Raw genomic sequence first — 26,205 nt, forward strand, 5'->3', positions numbered from 1 at the left:
ATCCCGAGCCGGGGCACGGCGATCCCGAGCCGGGGCACGGCGATCCCGAGCCGGGGCACGGCGATCCCGGCTAGGGCACGGCGATCCCGAGCCAGGGCACGGCGATCCCGGTCCGGGCACGGCGATCCCGGTCCGGGCACGGCGATCCCGAGCCAGGGCACGGCGATCCCGGGCCGGGCACGGCGATCCCGGGCCGGGCACGGCGATCCCGAGCCAGGGCACGGCGATCCCGGCCGGGGCACAGCGATCCCGGTCCGGGCACGGCGATCCCGGTCCGGGCACGGCGATCCCGGTCCGGGCACGGCGATCCCGGCTAGGGCACGGCGATCCCGAGCCGGGGCACGGCGATCCCGGCCGGGCACGGCGATCCCGGTCCGGGGCACGGCGATCCCGGCCGGGCACAGCGATCCTGAGTCGGGGCACAGCGATCCTGAGCCGGGGCACGGCGATCCCGGTCCGGGCACGGCGATCCCGGTCCGGGGCACGGCGATCCCGGCCGGGGCACAGGGATCCCTGTCCGGGCACGGCGATCCCGGGCCGAGGCACAGCGATCCCGGCTAGGGCACGGCGATCCCGGCCGGGGCACGGCGATCCCGGCTAGGGCACGGCGATCCCGGTCCGGGGCACGGCGATCCCGGCCGGGGCACGGCGATCCCCGGCCGGGGCACAGGGATCCCTGTCCGGGCACGGCGATCCCGGCTAGGGCACGGCGATCCCCGGCCGGGGCACAGGGATCCCGAGCCAGGGCACGGCGATCCCTGTCCGGGCACGGCGATCCCGGTCGGGGCACAGGGATCCCTGTCCGGGCACGGCGATCCCGGCCGGGGCACGGCGATCCCGGCCGGGGCACAGGGATCCCTGTCCGGGCACGGCGATCCCGGCCGGGGCACAGGGATCCCTGTCCGGGCACGGCGATCCCGGCCGGGGCACGGCGATCCCGGCCGGGGCACAGGGATCCCTGTCCGGGCACGGCGATCCCGGCCTGAAGAGGAGCCTGAGGAAGAAGGTGCCAGCCTTCGTTGGCGGGAAGACTAAACCCTGCCCCCTCCCCGCCCTTTGTTACGAATCAGCCAATAGTTCGTGCAGGACGGTGACAGACATTTATATCATCCAATGGCCTGCAGCTGAGCGCACACCACGCCAATGAGCACAGCGCAGGGAGCCGAACGCCCCGCCCCCCAAGTTATATAATGTGAGCCCGGGGTGAGCCGCCGCTATTGCGGTGCTGCTCAGACACGTTGCGCGTCTGTTCCAGCGCTCCCGAGCCATGGTGAGTGGGGCGAGGGCCCGGCGGGGCAGGGGTAGCCCGGCACCGCTCCGCGAGCTGCAGCGGTAAGGGTGGGGACGGAACGGGCGGCAGGACGGCCCCACATGGGCCGCGGTGGGCAGCGGGTCTCGCTGCCCCGAGCCATGTCTCGTCCCGCGCCCTGTAGCTCCCGCCGTCTCGTCCCAAAATGGTGGCGGGCTCGTCGAGAACATGGCGGCTCACGGGACCCTCAGCCCCGGCCGGCGCAAGGGCTGCAGCTCCGTCCCGGGCACCGTCAGCCCCCGGGGGCCGTCTGTCCCTGCGGGCCCTGGGGCGCCCTGCCCGCCCAGCGCGGGAGAGCCGCCGGGTTCCCGCTGCGTGTAAACCCGGGGCACCTCCGCGCGGTGTGCGCGACCCGCGGGGCCGGAGCGAGGAACCCTGCCCACCCCCCTGCGTGCTGCCGAGGTGGTGTGCACGACCCGCGGGGCCGGAGCGAGGAGCCCTGCCCACCGCCCTGGGGGTTGCCGAGGCGGTGTGCACGACCCGCGGGGCCGGAGCGAGGAACCCTGCCCACCGCCCTGCGTGCTGCCGAGGTGGTGTGCACGACCCGCGGGGCCGGAGCGAGGAGCCCTGCCCACCGCCCTGCGTGCTGCCGAGGTGCCGCTCCCCCGCTCCTGCCCCGGAGCTCTCCGGGGTGGGAGCGCCGGGGTTGGGCTCATGGGGGGAGTTCCTGAAGGACTTTGTGAGCCTGGCTGGCGGGAATGAGCTGGTAAATTGAGTCACCTTGAAGGGTAGTCTGAAAGGTGTGACAGCGCTGGGATGTCCCACAGGACAGGGTTCAGGTGCTGAGCTGGGTGGCACAGCTGGAGGCTGGCATGGGCATGCGGCTCTTCCCGCGGGGGTGTTGTCTTCCTACATCTCTGAAAAGAGATTGTCAGAAGGTTACGTGGATTGACAAATGTAGCAAAACTGCTACTGTAGGCTTGTGAATGTGTGGGAAATACTTGCTGAGCTGAAAATTATTGTAAGTTAGAGTATTGGTGGGATGCGTTGAGGTCCTTGCTCTTACCTTTTCCTTGGAGGCCGTTTATTATACGGTTTTCAAATAAAGTCAAGTCAAGAGTATGAATGCAGCCCCTGGTCTCTGCAAAGGATGCAGATTCCCTGGGAATCAGGGGAGCAGCGTTCCTCCACATTGTGTGCTGATAAGTTTGGTCTGAGCTGGCACGCCCTTCTCAGGAAACTTGGCTTTCCATCAGCCTCACACAGGTGCAGCTGGAATTTGAGCACCGTGCTGGGGAGTGCAGAGGACCTAGAGCCTGATCCAGCAGTGCCATGGGGGAGCTGGGGGGCTGCAGCCCAGCAGTGAGTGCAGCAAGGGACTCAGTCTGCAATTGCTGGAAGGGCAGTGACAGGACAGGCCAGTGCCCTTCAGCGGGAGCACATCCTGGAGGGAAAGGAAATGGAGACTGGGCTGGAGAAATTCTGCCTGAAACTTTTTGTGCTTGCAAATAATGTATATAAGTGTGGGGAAAACATTTAGTGTTACTTAAGTAAATAAGAGGATTGTGTAGTGGCTTGAATACAGCATTTACCAGTGCTTTCTGTATACATTTAGTATTTATTCTGAAGCTTTCATCAGTGATGTGTGAAGGCCCCGAGCTATAAAGAGTGTGACAGTTCTCTTGCCTGTCATTCCAACTTGGAGCTGGTGCTTTTGGAATAAAATCTGAGCCTTGTTCTTTAGTATTTTTGGCGCTATGAAGAGGCCATGTAGCACAAAATGCACAAAGAATCTGTTAGTGTCTGACAAAGATCTATGTTTCATTGAATAGATACATACTGCTTATAAGTCCTTAGTAGAGTTGTAGGAAAGCAGTTGAAAGAACTCTCAAAGTAGGACGCACAGTAGCACCAGGCCAGGCTTTGTTACTGACCTCATCTAGCCAAGTCTTGAAAACCTCCAAGGATGGCGATCCCCTCCCTCTAGTGACCTGTTCCAGGGCCACACCATTCCACGGGGGAAGCTTTTCCTGACACCAACCTGAGCCTTGCAGCAACCTCTGAGACTCTGACCTGGAGCCACCTGCAGAGCAGACGGAAGTCTTCTCCTGTGCTGGCCACATGTCTCCTTTTGTTCCCTGGCACATGGTTTGCCCTACTGTGGGACATTCAGGCTGATTTCTGTGGTAACCTCCAGGATCTTTGCAGCAGGACTCCCTCTCAGTTACTGCTGTTTGCACTGGTGCAGGGTGTCAGTGCCCAATGTGTTGAACTTTGTATTTTGTCCTAGTAAACATGCCGTGGCTTAATGTGGCACCTGTAGCACCTGGTCTGTGGCTGTGTTGCCAGGCTGTACATTCAGAGCTGGAAGGAACCCACCAGGGCCACTGAGTCCAGCTTCTGGCCCTGCACAGGACACCCCCAGGAATTCCCACTCTTTGCCTGAGAGTGTTGAATTCTGTCAGCCCTGGGGTTGTGACCACTGCTCAGGGGAGCCTGTTCCGTTGTATGATCACCCCTGAGGGAAGGATGTTTTCCTCATATCCAGGCAAACCTGACACAGCTTCCCTTGGGTCCTGTCACTGGTCACCAAAGAGCCCTCTGCTTCCTCTCGTGAGGAAGCTCTAGACCATGATCAAATCTCCCCATTTCTCCTGGCTAAACAAGCCAATGGCCTCAGCTGCTCCACATACCCTTCTTCTTTACACCCTCCATCTCTGTGGTGTGGTGTAGTCCTTACTCATCCTTTCAGTGACCTTTCCCAGCTGCTTATGAGTTTCTCCAGCAAGGCTTAGGTCACTGGTAGGACTTCAGTCAGGTGAGGATCCAGGCTGACGTGGTGGTCTGTGTTATTCTCCTGCCCCTGCAGAAAAGTTTCAGGCTGTCCTGCTCTCCTAAAGGGATGTTCCCTGAGTGCTGCCATGGTCTGGTCTCTGTGGCACTGCAGCTGGCTTTCCCGTCACCTCTTTCATGCTGTGTGGGTTGGCTGTGTGTTCTCTGCTGTGGCAGCACTGGACAAGCTCAGTGCTTCAGCCTGGAGAGTGATGGTGTAATGGCTTTGTAGAGAAGTGTGGCACCAGCTCTGAGTAACGCTGCTTGCAGAGAGGATGTGGGCTGGACATCTGAATATACAGCTTGGATGGATGGGAGCTTAAAAACAGTTCAGCTGTAACACAGTGCTGTGCTTGAGAAGAGATGATTTTTTTTTTTTTGGACAAATACAAATCTTACTTTCATGGGGTTCCCAATGAGTTTGAAAGGACTGTGCTCCTGCTTTTCTGCATTGACTGTGGATGTGGACTCAGCAGTTCTAGGTCATAGAATCACAGAATGGTTTGTTTTGGAAGGGACCTTAGAGACCATCCAGCTTCATCTCTTCCACTAGACCAGGTTGCTTCAAGCCCCGTCCATCTGGGTCTTGGACACTTCCAGGGAAGGGGCAGCCACAGCTTCTCTGGGCAGCCTGTGCCAGGGCCTCAGCACTCTCATGGGGAAGAATTTCATCATAATGTCTAATCTAACCCTATCATCCTGCGTTTTAAGGCTGTTGTAAATAGAGACAAGCCAATCTGGATTAATAATTAATAACTAAATCTATTTGCGATCGCGTAACAATTTAGAGTTCGAATTTGCCCACAGTCTACAAAGCAGCTCTGGGTGCAAACCGACAGTCAGTGCCTCTGTCAAGTTTGCGCACCATTGTATTTCTGCAGAGGGTTTTTATACCTTTTATTCTGCCTTTGGCTATAAGTCATTGTGGCAAGGTGCATATTCATGCAGTCTTCTCTCAGAGAAGGCATTTTGACCGCTGATGTTTTCAGAACAGCAGATAATCAGCCAGATGTCCTCTTCCTTGTCCTTCCTCCTGATGTTGAGCCTAGGTCCCGACTTCGAGACTTCGACGCCACCTGCTTGTAATTTGCTTGGGCGTGGCTTAATGGCCAGTTTTTCGGTTATTGTTTTCTGCTGGCTAGGGCTTTTTAAATGCTAATTAGGTGCCTGCAGCTTGCTCGGTAACTTAATCTCCGAATTCCCTTCGCCTTGGTTTTTTACAGTAACTCTAAAACATTTTATGGCTACAGTGTATAATATTTATAACTACAGTTTATTACATGCACTTCTAACTGCACGAATTATACATATATAAAAAGGCCATTTCCATTTGTCCAAAGTCGCTCTCCTGGAGCCCCTTTAGGCACTGGAAGGGGCTTTAAAGTCTCCCTGGATCCTTCTCCAGGTGAACACCCCCAGCTCTCCCAGCCTGGCTCCAGAGCAGAGGGGCTCCAGCCCTCAGAGCAGCTCTGGTGCCTCCTCTGGGCTCGCTCCAGCAGCTCCAGCTCCTTCCTGTGCTGGAGCCCCAGGGCTGGAGGCAGCTCTGCAGGTGGGGTCTCACCTGAGCACAGGGGCAGAATCCCCCTGCCCTGCTGCCCACGCTGGGGGATCAGCCCAGCACAGGGGGGGTTCTGGGCTGCCAGGGCACGTTGAGCTTCTCATCCACCAGCACCTCCATGTCCTTCTCCCCAGCGCTGCTCTCTGTCCATTCTCTGCCTGGCCTGTACTTGTGCCTGAAAGTATTCCTCCTTATCCTGGAATTCCAGGGGACCAAATTGTACCATCCAGTCGTAGGGTATGAACATAGTTGTGGGTAACAGTCACATTAAACCGAAGTGTATGTAGGCTCTTCTAGAATGTTCTTTACTGACATTCAAAACTAGATGTTGAATATAAAACGCAACAGATGGACCAGGAGTTTGGAGATGTTTCTATTATGGTTTGGCTTTTACCATTTGAAGTCCTGTACTGCTATATTTTAGAAACTGGGTTTATGCTCTGGACATCAAAGAGAACTTTGGAATCCATAAATGGGTAGGAACAGGTGATTTTGCTGCCATGAACTATTTTCTACCTGGCTTTCATGAGGCAGTTTTATCTGGTGTTGAGGAGTTCAGTACCTTGTGTACAGCAGTGTGGTTTGAGGCCTGATGGGTCTGTATTTATGGAGGGTTATGAAGGGGTTTGTTAGGCAAAGCCTTTCCTTCGGAGTGACAAAGTATCCTCAAGGGTTCCGGAGAAGATTTTTTTTGTTTGTTTTGTGTACATTAAATGAAGTGCTTCTGGATCCTGGGAGGATTTTGCTGCCTCTGGTGGCTGTGCTTCTGGAGCTGGGGTCTGGGTGTTGCTGTTCTGGACACTTAGGCCAGTGAGAATTGTGATCATCAGCTTTTCTAAATATTTGGTTTGGTATGAAGAGAGGAATTGGCTGAAGAACTTAAAAGAGTCGATCAGACTCTTCCTGTCTGATTGAAGACTAACAAAAGAGGGATGAGCTTGTAAAAATTATAATCTCCAAAAGGGTTTTTCTGGGTGGAGCTGATGATGTCTCAAAGGGGCTTTTGTGTCCTGTTGTGTTTTGTGCCAAATGCCTCCCACACCAAGACAATAAGGGCAATGTTTTAATGGCTTTGCGGGCTGGCAGTATCCCTGGGTGCGCTGAGCCATTGCTAAACAAGGGCAGTTCTGTTTGTGCTGAGTGATGCGTTTCTGTCCCGCAGCGCGAGTGCATCTCCATCCACGTGGGGCAGGCGGGCGTGCAGATCGGCAATGCCTGCTGGGAGCTGTACTGCCTGGAGCACGGCATCCAGCCCGACGGCACCATGCCCAGCGACAAGAGCATCGGCGGCGGGGACGACTCCTTCAACACCTTCTTCAGCGAGACGGGCGCGGGGAAGCACGTCCCGCGCGCCGTCTTTGTGGACCTTGAACCTGCAGTCATCGGTAACAGAGACCTGTGCAAGGCACTGGAGAGCATTGTCACCTGTTATTGCCACATAAGTACTTTAGACTATCGGTTTTTGGCTAAGGGATCCATCCCTCTAGTCCGGAAAAATGCTTTGGGGCTTTAAGTTTTTAGTGCATGAAGCTTGCCTACACCTTCCTAGTGATGGAAAATACTTGGCTTTATTTTCATTGAGACTGGCAAATGTGCTCTGTGGAGCTTTCAAGAATTTCAGCATTACCTTCTGCCAGGCTGTGGAGTTAAATGGGTCTCGTGAACATGCTTCATGCTTTTGCTATGCAAGGAGCCCCTTGCAACAGTATGGCACAATGTGTGCTGCAGTCAGTAGAACCTCCTTAAGAGACACAATATATATCATTAGGAAGATTCCTTATTGTACGCAGGAATGATTGCTGTAGTTTCCCAAAGCAATCTGTGGAAGCTGAACAGTGCTTGCAGAAATGAGTGCCCATAGCTGGCCTAAATTCAAGGACTTCTAAACATGAACTTCAGCTTCCTGTTGCCTTATTTTTGAGAAATAGTCTACTCCTGAAAATGTGTTCTGTTCCAAGCTCTGGCAACACTGGCTCTTAGTGTTCAGATGTGGTCCCATACAACAGCCACTGACCAGTCCTCCATCTTGGGGCAATAGATGCACTGTCAGCTCAGTGTGAGCTCCTGGTTTCACAAGACCTTCATCTCTTGGTGTCAGGAATCCTGGTTTTCCTCTCACCAGTGTGTGCCAGAAGTAATTCTTCTGGAGCTGGTTTTTGGCTATCTTGCCTCAAGTAGTGATTTGGGGCTGTTATAGCAGACATCTGTGTTGCCTGTGCTTATGCAGTTGCTGTGTTTTATCTTTCTGCAATACAGAGCTGGGGAAATGTGTGATTGTGTTCAGGCTACTCCTCTGTACCCAAACCATGACTCTTCTGTAACTTCTGTTCAGTGTAACACACCAGACCCCTTCTTGTGACTAACATAGCAAATGAACCTCTCAGGGGAGCAGAAGGCCATGTGGCTGTTTAAGGGTGGAAGGGTGGGCTATAACTTTGAAATGAGCCCAGGCACTCTTGGCCATACACTAATATTCCCAGGAGCTGTTGCAGGTCTGGCTTTGTGCTTTTTTGAGCCCTGTGGCTGTTGCCTCCTCTGCACTGGCCAGGTGGTGGCTCTGAGCAACCAGGAACAGCTCAGAAATGAGATGAGGGAGAACAGGTGGCAAATCAGGGCAGAGGAGCTGGTGAGTCTTGGAACAAATGCCAAAAAGTAGTGAGTGTTCCAGTGCTTGTTGGTGATGCAGGTGAAGTGTGGGGAGATGGGCAAGATTGGTAATACTCAAAGTTAGGGCTTTTTGTTAAAGGTCACATCACGTGCCTTTCTGGGAAATAGTTTATTCCTCCCTGGCTAATGTGAGAATTCATGCTCCAGTTTCCTGGGCAGGGCTCATGAGTCTCCCCAATCATGCAGCAAGTACCTGTGCATTGAATTTATGAAAAACCCATCTTTGTGCATGCAGCAGCTGTGCAGCTGCCCTGTGCGTGCACAGGGATTTCTGTCCTTCTGGATCAGTGCTGGTCTTGCAGAAAGCAGCAGGATGGTGGATATGCACCACCTCTGTGAATGTGGAGGTAAAATACCACCAAACTTTCCACCACAAAATAGGGCAGTGACATCTGAGAATTCAACACAAGTGTCTTTAACAGTCTGCCCCAGGTAGACGTGAAAACATGAAGTATAGTATGTCTGGGGCAAGCTGGTTTAGCTGTCCCCTCACCTAAGTCCTTTGTTCCAGGCACACTTTTGTAGTCCAGTGACTGATCCTCTGAACTCTACAAGTTTTCTTACTTCCCGAGGACCATCCTGGCTCATGCTACCCCTCTCTGCATAGGATAAAGAACCATTTTATTTTGGTTCTGTATGTTTCCCTTATTACCCATATTTGTCCCTTGTAATGTGGAGTGGTATTGTAGGAAGTCTTAGACACGTGGGTATTTGAGATGGTAAATTTTTCCAAATTGTTTTTATATTGATGCAGTCCTGTGGCAAGCACATTTCTCTCTCTCAAGTTTTTTATAAAGGTGCACAGAGAGAAGTGAAAGAGAAAACAGTTTCTGTTTCTGCTCCTTGTTTTTCTCTTGTGGAATGTGTTTGGAGAATTGTTTACCTAGAATGAATGCCTGGTTGGATCACGGTGGATTGTTTGGGCCTGATGGCCAATGAGATCCACCTGTGTCTGGACTCTGGAGAACAGGGTCACGAGTTGTGAGTGAATTAGATATGATAGAGTAGCATGTAGTTTTTAGTATCCTCTTTTATATAGTATATTGATGTATCATAGCATAATTATAATAAAGAAATCATTCAGCCTTCTGAAATAAGTCAGACATCAGCATTCTTCCCATTGGGTTCGCTGACATCTACAACACAGTCCTAGAAATACTTTAGACTATCAGATTGCAGACTGGAGTGGAAGCTGCTCAGCCTAAACTGGTTTAAATGCTAACTATATTTTTACGTCTTAAGCTTTACTTATCATTGTCTTGCTTGTTGTATTTCAGATTAATTAATACATGCAAGCAGGCAACTTCAGCTGTAGTTAATAAAGCTCTCTGCTGTCCACTGCTGATTTAAATTAAAGAATGCATTACTGCGATAGCACACAACTCAAGAGTGGTTTGAGCTAAATTAGAGACAAAGCTCTGCTGAGTGTCTTTGTACCTTTCTGGTAGGACAGAGCTTTGGCCTTCTGCATGTAAATGCATATTTCTGGGAACTAGTGGCTCTAAATCAGTCTCCAAATGTGTAACTGCTGGGGGATGTGTATGCTACGGCTTACAGCTCAGGGTTTAGATAATTGCTCTAAGAGCATCTCCTGCTCCTCTTGAACCCTTCTCTACCTTTGGCAGAAAGCACAATGAAGAGAAAGGGACGTGTAAGCCGAGTTGGCTCTGCTTGGCCGCAGAAGCATCCTGGAGGGATTGGTGAAGGGGAAGGGAGGTGGGGAGGGAGGGAAGTGAAGGGGAAAAATGGGATTTCAGCTGCTGGGCTGAAAAATAGGCCTTAAGTTGTCGTAAAGTGGAAAAATGGTTCTGCTATAGTCCAGTTTTTAATTGCTCTGACAGATCAAAATTCCAAACTTTGGTGTAAAATAGAGCAGTTTCCTAAGCAATAACTTAATTTTTCTTAGCTATGTAGCATTTAGGCTGTAGGAAGTCACCTACTGATTGGTAGTTGCTTTTTATCTCTAAAGGTTTAAGTACATTATTCTGGACATCCCTAGAAGTTTGAAAAAGCTGGTCTATATAGAAAAGTTACTTAAAATATTTATATATTCTATAATAATATATATATATCTTGTCTCTCCCCAGATGAAGTTAGGAATGGAACATACCGGCAGCTCTTTCATCCTGAGCAACTGATATCTGGTAAAGAAGATGCTGCAAATAACTATGCTCGAGGTCACTACACAGTTGGGAAAGAGATAATTGATCTCGTTCTAGAGCGTATCAGGAAGCTGGTAAGAGTCCTCTTCACTGAAGGCTCTGAAACATCTGTTTTACAGGATTTGGAAATGAGGTTATCAAATACATAAACTGTGCTTTAATTTTGTGGTATGAGAATCTTTGGACTTAGTCTTCATCTGGTTTTATTCTTAGCCAGCTGAGAATGGCTGGATTTTTCCTGTCAGATATGGCTTTCAAGTGGCCTAAAATGCTGATGAGGCGCCTAAGACTTCATATATAGTTCCATGTTTAGAAAGTCAGAACCAAAAATTATGATTTGCATAGTTCCTGCTGGAGAAGGATTGGTCTCTGGCTGTGGCTCTTTCAAGGAATTTTAACTAAGAGTGCTTGCTTCTGTGGTTTGGACTACTGTTTGCATTTCCTGCTATTATGATTTCTGGATAATTTTTATGGTAATAACAATAGAAAAAGAATAAATCTCAGTGAGCTTGGGATGTTTCAGCTTCCCCAGTACTTCAGTCATCTGGCAAGCATATGAAGGGGGCAGTTTAAGAGGTTCAGGTTCCCTGTTTAGGGCTGTTAAGCATGTCCCAGTCAGTGTTACAAAGATAGGAATTCTCATTGCACAAAACTCAGGTGCTTTGATATGGAATACTGACTGAGTCTTACTGTAAAGTTCACCTTTTGCAGATTACAACTGGAATTATTCTCAACACTTGACTGCCACAGTCTCTAATTAAAGCAATGATAAATTTGCAGCAGGCTTTACTTTGACCTGAAAACAGTCATGATTTCTTTGTACAAGCTGTTGGCAGTCCCTGTTAGTCCTGGGAGCTGAGCATCATGTGGCACCTCTTTGTGAGGACAGAGCTGTCTAGTTTTGTCTTCTGAGTGGAGTGAATGGGACTGGCACTGTAATAGGCTGTGACAGCTCACTTCCCTCAGCGGAGATACACACTTGGCACTCGTACAGCATTAGAGCAGTAGCTCTGGGATGGGGGATTGCTCCATTTTTGTGCAGATAGAGAATACCAAGTAACTGTAAGGGATAGATGGTGTGTAGGGCTTTGAATATTTCTGCTTTTCTTGCTCATTGTTAATGGCCCCAGCTGAGAATTGGGCATAGAAGGAATTTTAGGCTAGCCATTTGAAGTAGTCGCCATCCAATATGAAGGGGGTTTAAACCAGCCAAGAATGCAGCTTTTCCTGGGACTCCTCCTTGACTTTTGGCAGATAAATTCTGTATTTCTGAAGCTCGAACCGTTGGTGTGTGTGTCAGAATTCAGAGCTGTCTTTCTTGAGCTTGATTGGGGATTCTTAATGCACACAATGCCTTGAACACCTGTATTTTCTTTTTCAGTCAGATCAGTGCACTGGCTTGCAGGGCTTCCTGATTTTCCACAGCTTTGGGGGAGGGACTGGATCTGGTTTCACCTCTCTGCTGATGGAGCGGCTCTCAGTTGACTATGGGAAAAAATCCAAGCTGGAATTCGCCATCTACCCTGCACCTCAGGTCTCGACAGCTGTTGTGGAGCCCTACAACTCCATCCTGACCACCCACACCACGCTGGAGCACTCTGACTGTGCCTTCATGGTTGACAATGAGGCCATTTATGACATTTGCCGTAGGAACCTGGACATTGAACGCCCAACCTACACCAATCTCAATCGCCTCATTGGTCAGATAGTATCTTCCATTACTGCTTCCCTTAGGTTCGATGGTGCCTTAAATGTGGATCTTACTGAATTCCAGACTAACCTGGTGCCTTACCCTCGTATCCACTTCCCGCTGGTGACGTACTCCCCGATTATTTCGGCGGAGAAGGCCTACCACGAGCAGCTGTCCGTGTCCGAGATCACCAACGCCTGCTTCGAGCCCTCCAACCAGATGGTGAAGTGCGACCCGCGTCACGGCAAGTACATGGCGTGCTGCATGCTGTACCGCGGGGACGTGGTGCCCAAGGACGTCAACGCTGCCATCGCTGCCATCAAGACCAAGCGCACCATCCAGTTTGTGGACTGGTGTCCTACTGGATTTAAGGCAAGTCTCGGTTCCATCATGGTTTCGTAGACTTCTCATTCACTGTCCTGGGCGCTGGGTGCCGTTTGTTGTAAGGTGGCAGGGTGGTAGAAATGCTGCAACCTTCTTTGAAGCGTCTCCTTCAGAAGGCACTCGGAGTAAGGCCACAAGAACAGCCATTTCAAGTCCATGCACACACACACACCCCACAGATAGCTCAGCAGAGGAAAGACAGGAAGGGTCTTTGTATGATGTATTCCAGCAAAGGTTTATTGCATCCACCGCGCCAAAGGGATCAGGGACAAAGACACGACCCTGTGCTGTGCACAGGCAAGTGTGGGGTCAGTGGCCAATGACCTGAGGGCACAGGGGCAGGGCAAAGGGCAGCAACCTGCAGGGGGGATGAGGGATGAACATTTGGGGTGGGCAGAGTCAGCTGGCCAATGGGGGAAGCAATCCAATGTAGATTGGCAATAGTGCTGCAGAGCACCATGGGGGAAGTCTTCTCTTTCAGCCTAGGTGGGGAAAACTATGTGGTATGTTCCCACAATGGAGTGAACTTGCTCTGAGCTGCTCTGCAGGTACCTGGTTTGTATTCTGAGATGTGGAGATTTATGTTCTCATGCAAGGCTGTTTTGTGAGTGACAGATTCTAATCAACTCCTGTTGTCTGACTTTGATAACTGTCATTGTCAAACGCCACGAAGAAGCTCATGGTCTCTTCCACATCTCCTGTAGGTTGGCATCAATTACCAGCCCCCCACAGTGGTTCCTGGGGGCGACCTGGCCAAAGTCCAGCGGGCAGTCTGCATGCTGAGCAATACCACAGCCATTGCCGAGGCTTGGGCTCGCCTGGATCACAAGTTTGACCTGATGTATGCCAAACGTGCCTTTGTTCACTGGTATGTTGGAGAAGGGATGGAGGAGGGGGAGTTCTCAGAGGCTCGGGAAGATTTGGCTGCACTTGAGAAAGATTATGAAGAAGTGGGCACAGACTCGATGGATGGAGAAGATGAAGGAGAAGAATATTAAATCCAACAGTGAATTGCAAGTCTTTGCCATTTTACTGCCTCTAGTAGCAATGTAAATCATGTCAACTGATTGGAATAAACTTCTTTAATCAAGAGTTTTGGTAGTGTCCAAACTATGTACACTCATTAACTACGTGCAGTCAGCAGTCCAAGAGATTGAACTCCTTTCTGAAGAAGGTAGCTGAATAAAATAACCATGCTGTAGTTCAGTCAGTCCTTTCCTTAAGGCATTGCTATTTGAAGAGCCATTAGTGCCCAGAACATGAGACTAGAATGAGCTGGAGCGTCTTCTGGAAGGTGTTTGGTATATTTTTTCCAAGACTCTAGAGCCAGTGTCACAAGAGGCAAAAAGAGCTGTGTTACCCATGAAAGATGCAAGACCTTCAAAACTGAAGGCTGTTTGGGTTAGCTGTCTCCTATTCTTAGAGAGGGCCAGTACCTCAGAGGTACAGTAACCTGGATGGGGAGGAGATGGCCAGGAAGGGTGTGCCATAGCATGATGGACCTGACACTGTAGCCAGAGCCTGAGCAGTGGTTGCCCTTGTGTTGCTGTGCTCTCCCACAGAAAGAACCGGAGTCCCTGTCTGCAGCTCTCTAGAGTCAGATTTCTCCTGAAGCTGTCTGGAGAAAAATCTCTGGGTTAACTGGCCACAATTAAGCAACTTAGTTTTCCCTAAAACTAAGTCTTTTGCAGAAGTAATTATTCCATGGGTTCAGATATGAATGCTGCCATCCATTTGTGTAAGCTGATGGAACAGGAGAGGATTTGACTAATCAGGTTTATCTTCAGATGTGAACAGCCTCTGTCTGAAACCTTCTGCATCGACTGAGTGGGGGCCTGGGCACACAGTGAACCACAAAACAAATAACTTTGTTGTTGTAGAGCTGGATAACTGAGGAATCTCCCCCACAGCAGTGCCAAAAAAATTGTTAAATCTTAAGATTGAGTACTGAATGTGATTACAGGATACCAAAGTCTGACTCAAAGATGAGATTTGGGCTGGAGAATTTTCCCCATCCAATTTCAAACTTAGTGATATTCCTTCTGATTTAATAGCAGACCATGATTCAGGCCAAGCCTTGAAAACTTAGTTGCAGATGTGCACAGCTGCTTGACAGGAGTCTCAGCCGGAGTATGTGAGATTCCTGACCTCCCTTCATGGAAGCTTCAGTACTCAGGTAATGCTGCAGTATCTGACATCCCCTCACAAAGTGGGGCCCTTTTCCTGCTCCCAGTTGGCTGAACTTGTTCTAGGTGGGGGTGCCACCTGTAATTTAGAGTAACAGGCTGCTGCTGTTGATGGAAGGTCCCAGAACAACCTGGTCTGTGAGAGATGACTAAGAATTGCTTCAGCTCTTCTTGTCCTGGATCACTCCGTGGTTTTTTAGCCATTGTGTTGAGTCAGTCTGATTTGGAGCTGGAAGTTACCAGTTTTACAAAGATGGGGAGAGCAGTCTTAGTGCTTTATCACCCCGATGGTTGTCTCAGCCCTGCTGTTGTGCAGGATGTGTGGCAATCACACCTCCTGCCATTCAGCACAGCTAAGTGTGGCCAGTGTTTCAGTGAGGTTCTCATTTGTTTTTCCTTGTGGTTTTATGTTCCAGGGTAGACATAACAGTCATGAATTTGAACTCCTGTTGATTAAATGTGTTTGGTGGGGCCCAGGGACAGACACATTCATTCCAGTCAGAACGACTCCGTGTTGGCAATCATTCAGGTTTTAATGGGATGGCACTTCCCAGGGAGAAACGTGCACAGGGCTGTTTGGTGCCATGCAAGTGTCAGGTTTTCACCCTGAACATCCTGTATTGCCAGCAGATCATGAAGAGTGCTCTGTGCCACAAGTGCAGCACCACGATTTCCTTTGGAAGTTAATTGTGTTGGAGTTATGGGTTTCTGAACTGGCATTTAGTGGGATCTTTTAGCAGTGATTTGGCTTTTCTGTGAGGAATTTGGTTTCATTGAAGCCTGGCCTACTCTCTCCTGCAAATAGTGTCTGTTTTTTACTGCAGTGGGGGTTTACTTGTATAGGGGCCACGTCCTCTGTGGTGGGAATTGGCTCATAGTCTGTTTGATCCAGGCGTGTACAGTGCTGAGGCTGTGCAGGGCACTCAGCAGCCATGTAAAATCCTTGTGCATATGGAATGCTGAGCTCTGAAAACCTGGGAATATCATTCTGTGTAGGCATTGGATGACAAGCATTATGCTTTTAATTTTTAAAAGTAACACGTAATGTTACTTAGAGAAGATGTAATCTGCAGCATGATGGGTGGAAGGTTTCACAAGAGATTCTGTCACCTGGTAGCCATGGGACTGATGCTGAAAACACATTATACATTTTTCAGCCTACATCATACTTGAAACTTCATCATATTAGTATTAAGAAACCCTGTTGCTTTAGCTAGTGGGCAGCTGCTCTCTGTGTAGGCATGTGCATGCTGAGCTAAGATAAGATAGCGTTTCTCTCAGATATGACGCCAATTACAGCAGGAAAATCCTGCTAAAACTGCTCTTGCTTCAGTGAGCTGCAGAAATCCTTAAACATGTTCTAATTACTGACTATGGTTGGATTAGCAAATGTGTGGTTCATCTGCTTCCTGAAATGTAGAGGAGATCTTGCACTGAATTAAAATTTCAGTGTAAGAGTGTGAACTTCTGAAACTTGCAGAGGTCGATGCTAGCTGTCACTTTAAGGAAATTGCTTGCTTTGCACTCTGAAAGCCTTTCTCTAATTCTATACTTAAGGTGTTGTTTTGTTTGATAAGAAATGCCCATACCTGTGCTTTGCACAGTCATGTGCCTGTTTGCACTGGCAGAAGTGCAGGCATTATCTAGTGGCAACTAAATATATCTTTACCTGTGTGGTGACAGCTTTCTCCAGTATTGAGATTGGCAATTAATAGCTCTCACCTGACAGAATAACTTGTGTGAGTCATGAAGTGGAGGAGGAGGAGGAAATGAGTTGGAGCCATGGCGGTCACTGTGAACTTTGTTGTAAATTCTGGTGTTATCTGCAAGATCTGTTCTAGGATGGTTCTGGTGCTGTTCCAGGAGAATGCAATGCAGCAGAATTTGATTTCCACCCACTCTGCCCTCTGAAAAAAGCAATCTGAATCCCCTTTAATGTGCTAATATATGTATTATATATATAATTATGTACATTTCTAATTTCTATAGTAAGCATGCCACAGTATAATTGTATGATAAAAATCTCGTTTGGGCAGCAGAGGTAACATAAGCCCACAGCTACACATGCCTCTACCTCCTTACGACAGGTAAACTGATCTCAAGTAATATCAGAAAGAACTTTTGTGCCTCAGATACTTAAAATTCTGTCAAACAGGCAACATTCATGCATTCACTCATTCCATTACTTTATGCCCACTTACAGGAGCATGTTTGCACGATTTTTGCTTGTTTTGCCCCAGGCCTTCAGCCTTGCTAGGCCTGCTGGCATTCCTGTTGGCATCCTGCTCCACTCTGGCAAATTCCCCAACAAGACAAGCCAGGCTGGCATGGTTCTGTACTGACTCTGCTTTGCAGTCCAGTCCCTGCGAACAGCAGAGAGCTTGAGAGCTGCAGCAGTGCTGCTGCTGTACTGCCGCTGGGCTCCAGTGCCTCTGTTGTGCCAGATAAACCTGCCTGCCTTTGCAGCAAGCCATGGTTTCCTGTGTGTAGGAGACGCTGCACGGAAACAAAGCTGCCATGGTCACTATTTATAGTGCAGAGCTATTTCAGTGCAGGGGGTGGGCTTCTCACTGGCCTTGCTGAAGTTTTGTGGCAACAAAAAGGAAGGGACCTTGAAGCTTCCCTCACTCCACCTTCTGCCATGGGCAGGGACACCTTTCACTGTCCCAGGTTGCTCCAAGCCCCATCCAAGCTGGCCTGAGACACTTCAGGGATGGGGCAGCCACAGCTGCTCTGGGCACCCTGTGCCAGGGCCTCACCACCCTCACGGTAGTATCTTTGAAGTCACATTTCTTTTATAACTCCAAAAAGTTTAGGAAGAAAAATGAGTCTGATACTAAATGTGGAGATGTCATATCCTGGATAGGGGCTGTGAGCTGCTATGGCTGGGAAAACACAGAGTCTTCTGTCAGGAAAAAGATACTGAATTAGGTGACTCCTGATCTTGCCTGTTTTATCATGTTTATAAGGAATTACTTCAAATAAAAAAATGTTTTCTTTTGAACTCCAAAAACAAGGACTGGGTTTATAAGTAAATTCAGCAGTAAAGAGCTGCAGAACAATTTTCCATCATATTGCAGGACTCCCTGGAAGGGCTGGAGGGGTTTCTCTCTGCGCTGGGGAGGTGATAATGATTAATCCCTTGGCTCTCTGGGTTTGAACTAGGAGGACTAACAGTGTAACTTCAGGCTGTGCAGAGACTTTGATCTACAGATTTCTCCTAAAAGTTGGGCAAGTAGATTAAAGATGTGGAGTCTCGACTGGCTGTTAATGGGGAAATGAATGAGAGCATGATGAAATGGGAAAAATTACATTGCTCTGAAGGTTTTGTAGGTGTTGGCTGACAAGATGCTGAGAATACCAGGATACTAAATGGAAAAAAAAAAAAGGGCAAGAGTCACATGAGGAGTGGTGCTATCTGTGGAGCTTTTCAGTGAATTGAGTCAATTAAACCCTGGTCTCCATCTTTCTGTTGTCATGTCCTTGTTCCTTGGCTTTCTGCAGACCCTCCTTACATGGCCAGCTTCATGTGATATAAAACATGTTGAGCTGTGTAAAGATATTCTTAGATCTTTAGATACTACCCTGTTTTCTCAGCCTTCCAGCCAACTTTCAGGAGCAGGTTTCCCACTTTTTCTGCAGCATTATTTTGTTTTTGCTGGTCTCTGTCAGGAGCTTGGAGTACTTGGGCACAAAACCTTAAATTCTTCTTTTCAAATGTTTGCTAGAAAACAATAGCTGTAAATACTAAGTTTGAAGATGCAGAAAACATTCTGGAAACATTTAGTAATTACTTTTTTCTAATGCTGAATAGTTAATTAGAAATTCAGAGAGACTTGGGAAATCTGAAGTGAATTACTCTTTATGAGGAAAAAAGGAGGTGGATCTGAGTCCCTTTAAAATGAAGCATTGCAGCCCACTGGATGTGCTCATCTTGCCTTTAGGAACTATTCCAGGCTTCTGTGTGACACAAGTAAGTATGTGAGTGGTCTCTCAATTTTGGCTCAATATGTGCAGCTGTGATTTTGATACGTCAGCTGCAAAGCTGAGGGAGGAGCAAGGGTTTAAGCCTTTCTTTGTGAGCACAGGCAGGAATATTGAAATGCATTTTATAAGATTTGGGCTGGAGATCAGATGTTGAGAGAAGTTGAAAAAAAAAATGTTCCAGATGGCTTAGGTTTGTGTCCATGTGGCTGTGACCAGAGCTCCAGAAAGGCTGCCCCACAGATGTTGCATTAGGCGTTTCTGCCCCTTCAGCTCTGCTCCCCTCGGGAGGTGATGGGTGATGTTGAACTGCCATCACGCTGTGCTGAGAGCCTGTTTGTGGCTTCCTCCTAAGCTGCAGTTCTTTCATCTCTAAATAGTTCTGGACTGAAGTGGTGCGAGGCTATTGCTGGGCTCTATCTGCAGCCCTGTCTCTGCTCCTTACACACCAGGCAGCAAGTGCCTGTTGTTGTCAAGTCCAGAACTTGTGTTTGACTTCAGAAGGCTTAAACTGGGACAAATTCATCTGTCTAAAATGGCTCAAACTTCCTGAGACTTGGCTCAGAAGGAGCTGGGGTGGCTCAGCCTGGAGAAAAGGAGGCTCAGGGAGGACCTTCTAGCTCTACACAAGTCCCTTACAGGAGGGACAGGCTCTGCTCTCAGGGGACAAGGCACAGGACAAGAGGAAAGGGCCTCGAGTTGTACTGGGGAGATTTAGATTAAATATTAGGGAAAATGTCTTTCCAAAAGGGAGGTCAAGCACTGGCACAGGTTGCCCAGGGCAGTGGTGGAGTCACCGTCCCTGGGAGTGTTCAAAATACGTGTGGATGTGGCACTTGGGGACGTGGTTTAGTGGTGAACATGGCAGTGCTGGGGGAATTGTAGGACTTTTTTTTTTTTTTTTTCCTGTCTCAATGTTTTCGGTGAGTTTTCATCTGTGCTTTCCCCAAGACAAGAACTGCTGAGGTTACTGGCTGTCAGTGTTCCTGTTTCAGAGGTGGCTGCTGTGAGGGACTTGTTGCAGAACTTCAAATTAGGGAGGAATTCCAAGCAATGTTCTTCAAGAAGGCTGCAGAAACCTTCAGCATCTTTGTGTTGCTTTTCCTTTTGTTAGAGCTCTGTGGCTGCAACTGTCAAATGCATTTCATGCTCTTACCTCACCACCACTTGCAAAAGCTGCACTTCACTTGTTCTGCTGAGAGTGGGGATCTTTGTGGCTTTTCAGTTATTTCCAAACCTTGTGGAACCTGCCTTGGGTGGCTGCTGCTGGTGTGCAGTGAGATTGCAGTGACATCACCATCAAGAGATTGTGATGTCCCACACTGAGCCTGGTGCTGTCTTCCAGCAGTTTGGGACTTGATTCTGTGCAATCCTGCACGACTTGGCACAGCAATGCCCTATGCTGAGTTACTTTTTTTAATATATGTATATATTTTATACATATATATACACACACATATATATATGTATATTTTGTATCTTACCTGCTGGCTCTCACTGTCCCTGTTGTCTCATTCATGCAATCATGTCTTCATTCTTACACTGCCCTTGGCACTGAGCTTTGTGTTAAATTGGAGAAAAAAAAAAAGTCCTTTCCTGTAAGAAGGGCCCAGTTTTCTTTTGCTCCCCCAAACTCAGTGTAGGACCAGCTGGGTGCTGGAGCAGGGAACTGGGGTACCAGGGCTTAGCTACAGCTGCTGTGGAACCCCAGACTCCACTGTTCCCTGCTGAGTGGGACAGAATGGTTTCTGCCTTTTTTCTTCACAACTTCTGTGATGTGTTTATGTGAAAGGCAGAACCCATGCATGCATGGAAGTGTCCCAGTCACGTCTCAGTGTGCTATAGAACAGTTTCTGCCATTGTCCACAAATGCTTTTGAATCTGGTGTTAATGCCTTGCTGTGAACATATGAACATATGGCACCCAGAGACTGGGGTTCCTATTCCTAACTTCCCTCATCATTCCAGCAAGTTACTGGCACTTCCATGCAGAGTACTCCTGTTTCTTGTTTTACTTGTTGCTGTGTTTAGTGTTTATCTTCCTCTCTGTGTTTTCAAATTCTGTGCCTGTTTCTTTGCTTGTTCACTGCTGTTGCAGATCCTGGCAGAGTGTTTTGGCTCCAGCTTTGTCTATTAGAGCATATGTGCACTGGCTTCGTTACTGCCACTGCCTGCAAGTACTTAATGTCTGCTAAGTGTCTGCATGTGTTGGATCTGCCTGGTGGGGCTGAGGGGGGCAGCTTGACCCCATACTGGTTTAGACTGTGTTTACTTTGGACTGGTTGTATTAAACACTCGTACGTGATCAGTGCAGGCACTTCTCTGAAGCACCTGTGTGCTGATACACCTCTTTCTTGCTAATTGTAGGTGCTGGCAGATCAAGAGTAATCCTTACTGTTGTACTTGTGGTCGCTAAAGGCATTTCTTGTTTAGTCTTGTACTTCCTTGTGGAAGATGCTCTAATGTCTGTTGGAGACCTTGAATTTTTTATGTCATCTTCCTCAGATGTGTGTGGTTCCAGGTATGAAGACAGTAAGCTAAGATTCCTTTGTGGAGCTCCCTTGGAACTCTGCATTTGGAGGCCTAATTTTTTGACTGTAAAGCTCCTAAATGCTTTCCATTGCTAGGTTGTTTAATGCCACTTTTTCCCCTTTGAATGCCTGCTGGCTCCCCAGCTGCTTTTAACCTGTGTGCCATCTCCCGTACTCGTTGTCAGTCCTCCTTGGTATGATTCATGCGGGTTCTTGCCACCTTTGCTTTGCCATCAGCATTGACTGAAATGTCTTCTCTGCCTTAATTCATGTAGCTCTTGCACATTCTCCATTGTACTCAAGTGATCTGCAACTATTTCTGCACCTTTCAATCCCTTTTAGTTTTTCCATGGCTCCTTATCAGTGAATGGTTTAATACCCAGGTTTTAACTTGGGTTTTCACAGACAAGTCCTTGTCTGTTCAGCCTTGGACTGTACATTTTTAGTATATTTTAAGTGATCCACAGGTGCTTAGATGGCTTTGTGTGTACTTGCTGATTGAAACCTGGCTAGTAGCTTGGTGGGAGAGTTTGAGAGTGCAAATCCCTCTGGAATGCAGGTGCAGGTACCCGGGTACAAGGACCCCTGAATCCTGTGCCATTGCCCAAGCTAATGAAGTGTCCTCGCTGCCTTGGTAATGTCACCCCTGGTGTGTCTGAAAGCGAGTCCTGGAGCATGTCTGGGTAACCGAGGGGGATTTTGGCTGCAGCAGAGACAGGAAGCCTGACTGGGAACAAGATTTGCTAATTAAACACTTTCTGCAGAACCAGCTTCTCTCCTTGCCTCGGCCTGGGGACGTCACGGCATCGTGGGAGGGGCAGGGGTTTATTTGAGGTGGCACACACAGTGGCAGAGGGCTGTGCAGGGCTGGCACAGGGCACAGTCTGCTGAGTTGTGGGGGGTTCGTGCTGCTTCTGCTTGCCCTGGCAGAAACCATAGCTGAGTTCAGATCCTCCTGGGTGACCAGTAGTGATGGTACTTTGTTTCACTACAGTCGAGGGGCTGGGGCAGAGAAGCTGCATTTTCATGTCTCAGTTAGTGTTTTTTCTAAGAAAAAAGATAGGCTTTTGTGGTTTTATACATTGTGGCAAATTGTGTTTCCCAAGTTGCTCTGTTGTTGCCAGGGCTTAACTTTCTCAAGCATTGAGGCCTGGGGCTGAGCGAGTCACCCCAGGCTCCCTGTGCAGCCGGTGCAGAGCAGTGGGGGGGGGTTGGGTGAGGTTACCCTGACCTATTTTAGGCACCTGCCTTAAGATAATGAACTTCAGAGCCTCACTCTCGCTCCCTGTCAGTGCTACACTGGTGCCAGGTCCCTTGTCAGCCTCCAGACCAGGAGAATCCCTCCTGCTGCATGTCCTGCCTGGAAGCAGGTTGTGTCCCACACTGCTGTCGCTTGCATGCTGAAGCACAGGAAGGTACAGCCCAAATTTCTGGAGTGTGAGTCAGCAACTGCTGAGAGCAAGGTGAGGCGTGTGAAACAGCACCTCAGCTCTGCCTTCCCAGCACTTCCAACAGCTGTGGTTTGCTTATCCTTGTTCTTAGGGTAGTCTGGGCAAGGATTTGGAGTAAGGCTTTACTCAGCTTTAATAGTAGCTAATGATAGGGTAAGGGACTTAGAGAATTTTATTAATAAAAGTAATGCTGAAGGCAGTTGCACAACTGCAGGGGAGCTTCCATATTGGCTCCACATGCTCACCAGCTGTTCTTACCTGGCTGTTGACAGTCCCCACTGGACCTCTGCAGCTGGGGGATTTCTGTACTCGGCCACTGGGTTCCAGCCCACAGCCGAGGCTCAGGTTTCCTGCCTGCCCCCTCCGCAGGCCCCTCAGCAGGGTTTCCTGTACTGACAACTCCAGCCTGAGGAGTTAAGAGCTGCTGGGGCTCTTTGGCTCCCCGCACTGCAGAAAGGATCACAGGGAGCAGTGCCGAGAGGGACAGGGGCATGGAGGGACAGCTGCTGGAGGAAAGGCAGAGACCTACCAGGGCATGTCTAGATTAAAACCAATGCTTCTGTTGTAGCAAAAGTTGCCAGCAAAGTACCTAATTCCCCATCTGAGTACTGCTGCTGAGCCTCAGCCAGGGCACGGTGTGAGACAGGCGATCTGGCCTGGCATCAGAGCAATATCCAGTGCAGTGTCTGGGCTGGGAGCTATTCTGTAAATAGCAGCTCTGCTGTCCAGAGCCTGGTGTATCCAGAATGCTCCATAATTTTTACCAGGTTCCCAAGATCACAGTGCCTTGTCACTAACAGCCCTGTTTCTCAAGGACTGATGTGCATCACCATCTCTGGGAGCAGCTGGAAAATGTAAAACCCTTCTCTAGCCTTGATGATGACACTTGGACTGTGTTGCAGGTTTGTGCAGGCTTTTGGTTTGCCCAGGAAAACTGGTTTGGTTTGATCTGTCAGAGATTCTGCTTACTAAATCTGTTTGTTCCCAGGAACCTATTTTCTTAAAGAGCAGAGAAGCTCAGCACATCTCTCCCTGCCCTGTACTCCTCTAAACATGTAGAGCTTTAATTAGGCCAGACTGTGCTGATGAAATGAGAGCTTTGGTTTCAGTGGAATTTCAACTCCCAAGTGGTGCTGATGGTCCCTGGACTTGGTAGTGCACCTCCTGGGCAGGATCTCCAGCTCACTTCGGGGTTATTCTGGAGTGGAGCTTGTGGAATGTTACTATATTTCCCTGAGTATTGTTCCTTGCAGAGCCTCTGGCAGCTGTTTGTTTGGCTTTTCCAGCATCCCAAGAGTAGATATCTTCTGTCTGCTTGGAAGTCCAGGGTATGGTGTTTCCTAAAGCTGCTCTCCTCAGTGTTCCTGTTGTGCCAGGCCGATGGCACCCGTGCTCACTGGGTGCTGGAGCAAGTGGCTGCAGTGGAAGCTCTTGCTGTGATGCAGAATTAAACCAAAGAGACCCAGACTGGGATGGAGGGTGTGGGGTCAAGGGACTGACTGGTAGCCAGCCTTTGTCTGAAGAGGAGAGCTGGTCTAGAATGGCAAGGGCAGGTACACAGAAGGGGGAAAGATTAACCTGATTATCCTTACTCTGCTCTCATGAGACACCAACTGCAGAGTTACATCTAGCTCTGGGGTCCTCTGCACAGGAAGGGTGTGATGCTGCTGGAGTGAGTCCAGAGGAGGCCATAAAGCTGATCAGAGGGATGGAGCACCTCTTCTGTGAGGAAAGGCTGAGAAAATTTGGATTGTTCAGCATGGGGAAGAGAAGCTTTGGAGTGACCTAATTGTAGTCTTCCAATGAAGAGAGCATAAGAAAGGAGGAAGAGAGGCTATTTACAAGGGATTGGCTTCACAGTGCCAAAGAGCAGGGTTAGATGGAATATTGGGAAGGAATTCCTCCCTGTGAGAGTGCTGAGGCCCTGGCCCAGAGCAGCTGTGGCTGCCTATCCCTGAAGTGTCCAAGGCCAGGTAGGACAGGGCTTTGGAGCAGCCTGAGAATAGTGGAAGGTGTCCTGCCCACGGCAGAGTGTGGAACAAGATAAGCTTTGAAGTCCCTCCCAGCCCAAATCAGTCTGGGATTCTGTGATCTTCCTTGCAGTGGCTGAGTCAGATCCATAAATGCAAACAAGGCAATATAGGCTGTGTGAACAGGGGGATCCAGGCAGGTGATGGCTGGTGCAGGAAAATGAAGGCGACGTTTGCGGTAGTAGGGAAGTTCACGATGTGGTGCCCATCCAAGAAAACACAAAAGATTTTCTAAATAATCATCCAGGCTAATGGGACTCCTGTAGTCAAACTGTGTGTGAGGAGAGCTGTGCTGCAGCAGCATGTAAAGGGACACTCAGATGTGAATGGTTCTGGACAGATACTCTGTTTGGAGCTCGCAGCTGGGCAAGGATGAAGGAGTACCCAAGAATAAATCCCTGATGTGGTGAAGAATGCTTGTCTTCAGTTGGAAGCCTCAGCACTCCTCACCTTGGGCCAACCCCTTTGGAAGGCCTTTGCACTATGTGTTGGAGTCCTGCTCCCTTATTTCTCACTGTCCCTGCTCGGTCCCTGCCAGCCCTGCAGCTGCTCCTGGGTTAATGCTGAGCTGCAGCAAATGGGGGCATTCTGCTCGCAGGGCACAAATGGAACAGGCTTGGAGAAAGCCCATCTAATAAAAGGGTAATTAATGGCAGTCAACTGAACCATGAAGAAGGAATGTCTGCACTCTCATTCCAGCTGAGGGAAATCAGCTTTCCTTGCTGCAGCTTGTGCCTCTAACACTTGGGGAATTGGGTTTCTAAGCCAGACAGTGCTGTGCCACACTAATCCCCTGAACAGAACAAATACTGCAGATGTCACAGCAGAGGGAAGATACAGAGAAGGCAACGTGCAAAAGTACACATTTGTGGTGATGAAGTGTTTTCATTAGCAGGTAGCAAGGTTAGCAGGAAAGACAAGTAAGATGCTTGATGGGATGCACAGACCCTCCAGGGCTTCCTGCTTACCTTAAATATCCATCTTATCCACCCCTGAGCCACTTTGCCCTCCCTTCAAGGCACCTGTTTTTTATCCCTAGGTCATCCCTTGATCTCCCTGCTCTGCCCATCTTCAGATCTTTGTAGCAAGTGCTTTTTTTCCTCCATGAGAACTACCTAAGTAAAACACCTGTGTCTGCGTGTTTTTCATCACAGCCCCATGGGAGGCCTTTAGATGTGACAGAAGTAGCAGAAACAGTCCTGCTGAATGTGGTCCTTCAGCTCTGTTGAAAGGAGTCCTCAGGGAATCGTAGCAGAAATGGATTTATTTGTGGAACACCATAACCCACTGTTGTTCAAGCATCCCTGCCCCTCAGGGACACTCAGACCCAAAGTTCCAAAGGTAGTGTTCTCCTCCCTGCCAGAGCCCCTCAAGTTTGGGATGTGCTGCTGTTGGAAGGTGATGAACCAGCTTAGTTTTCTCTCCAGATGGGGACATTTGGTGATCTGTACTGTGGGGTCTCTTGGTGTAAATGGAAGTACA

General features: G+C 49.1%; 1 protein-coding gene across 1 annotated transcript; it reads left to right on the forward strand.

Moving 5' to 3' along the window:
* The first annotated feature begins 1,139 nt into the window (after positions 1-1,139).
* On the forward strand, positions 1,140-13,634 carry LOC137462785 (tubulin alpha-1C chain-like). Its single transcript, XM_068173517.1, has 5 exons — positions 1,140-1,270; positions 6,802-7,024; positions 10,394-10,542; positions 11,850-12,530; positions 13,247-13,634. Exons 1-5 carry the CDS (start codon positions 1,268-1,270, stop codon positions 13,538-13,540), a joined length of 1,350 nt encoding a protein of 449 aa, XP_068029618.1. The 5' UTR covers positions 1,140-1,267; the 3' UTR covers positions 13,541-13,634.
* Positions 13,635-26,205: the final 12,571 nt, after the last annotated feature.

The sequence above is a fragment of the Anomalospiza imberbis genome, chromosome 26 (assembly GCF_031753505.1).
Source record: "Anomalospiza imberbis isolate Cuckoo-Finch-1a 21T00152 chromosome 26, ASM3175350v1, whole genome shotgun sequence".
Taxonomy (NCBI): domain Eukaryota; kingdom Metazoa; phylum Chordata; class Aves; order Passeriformes; family Viduidae; genus Anomalospiza; species Anomalospiza imberbis.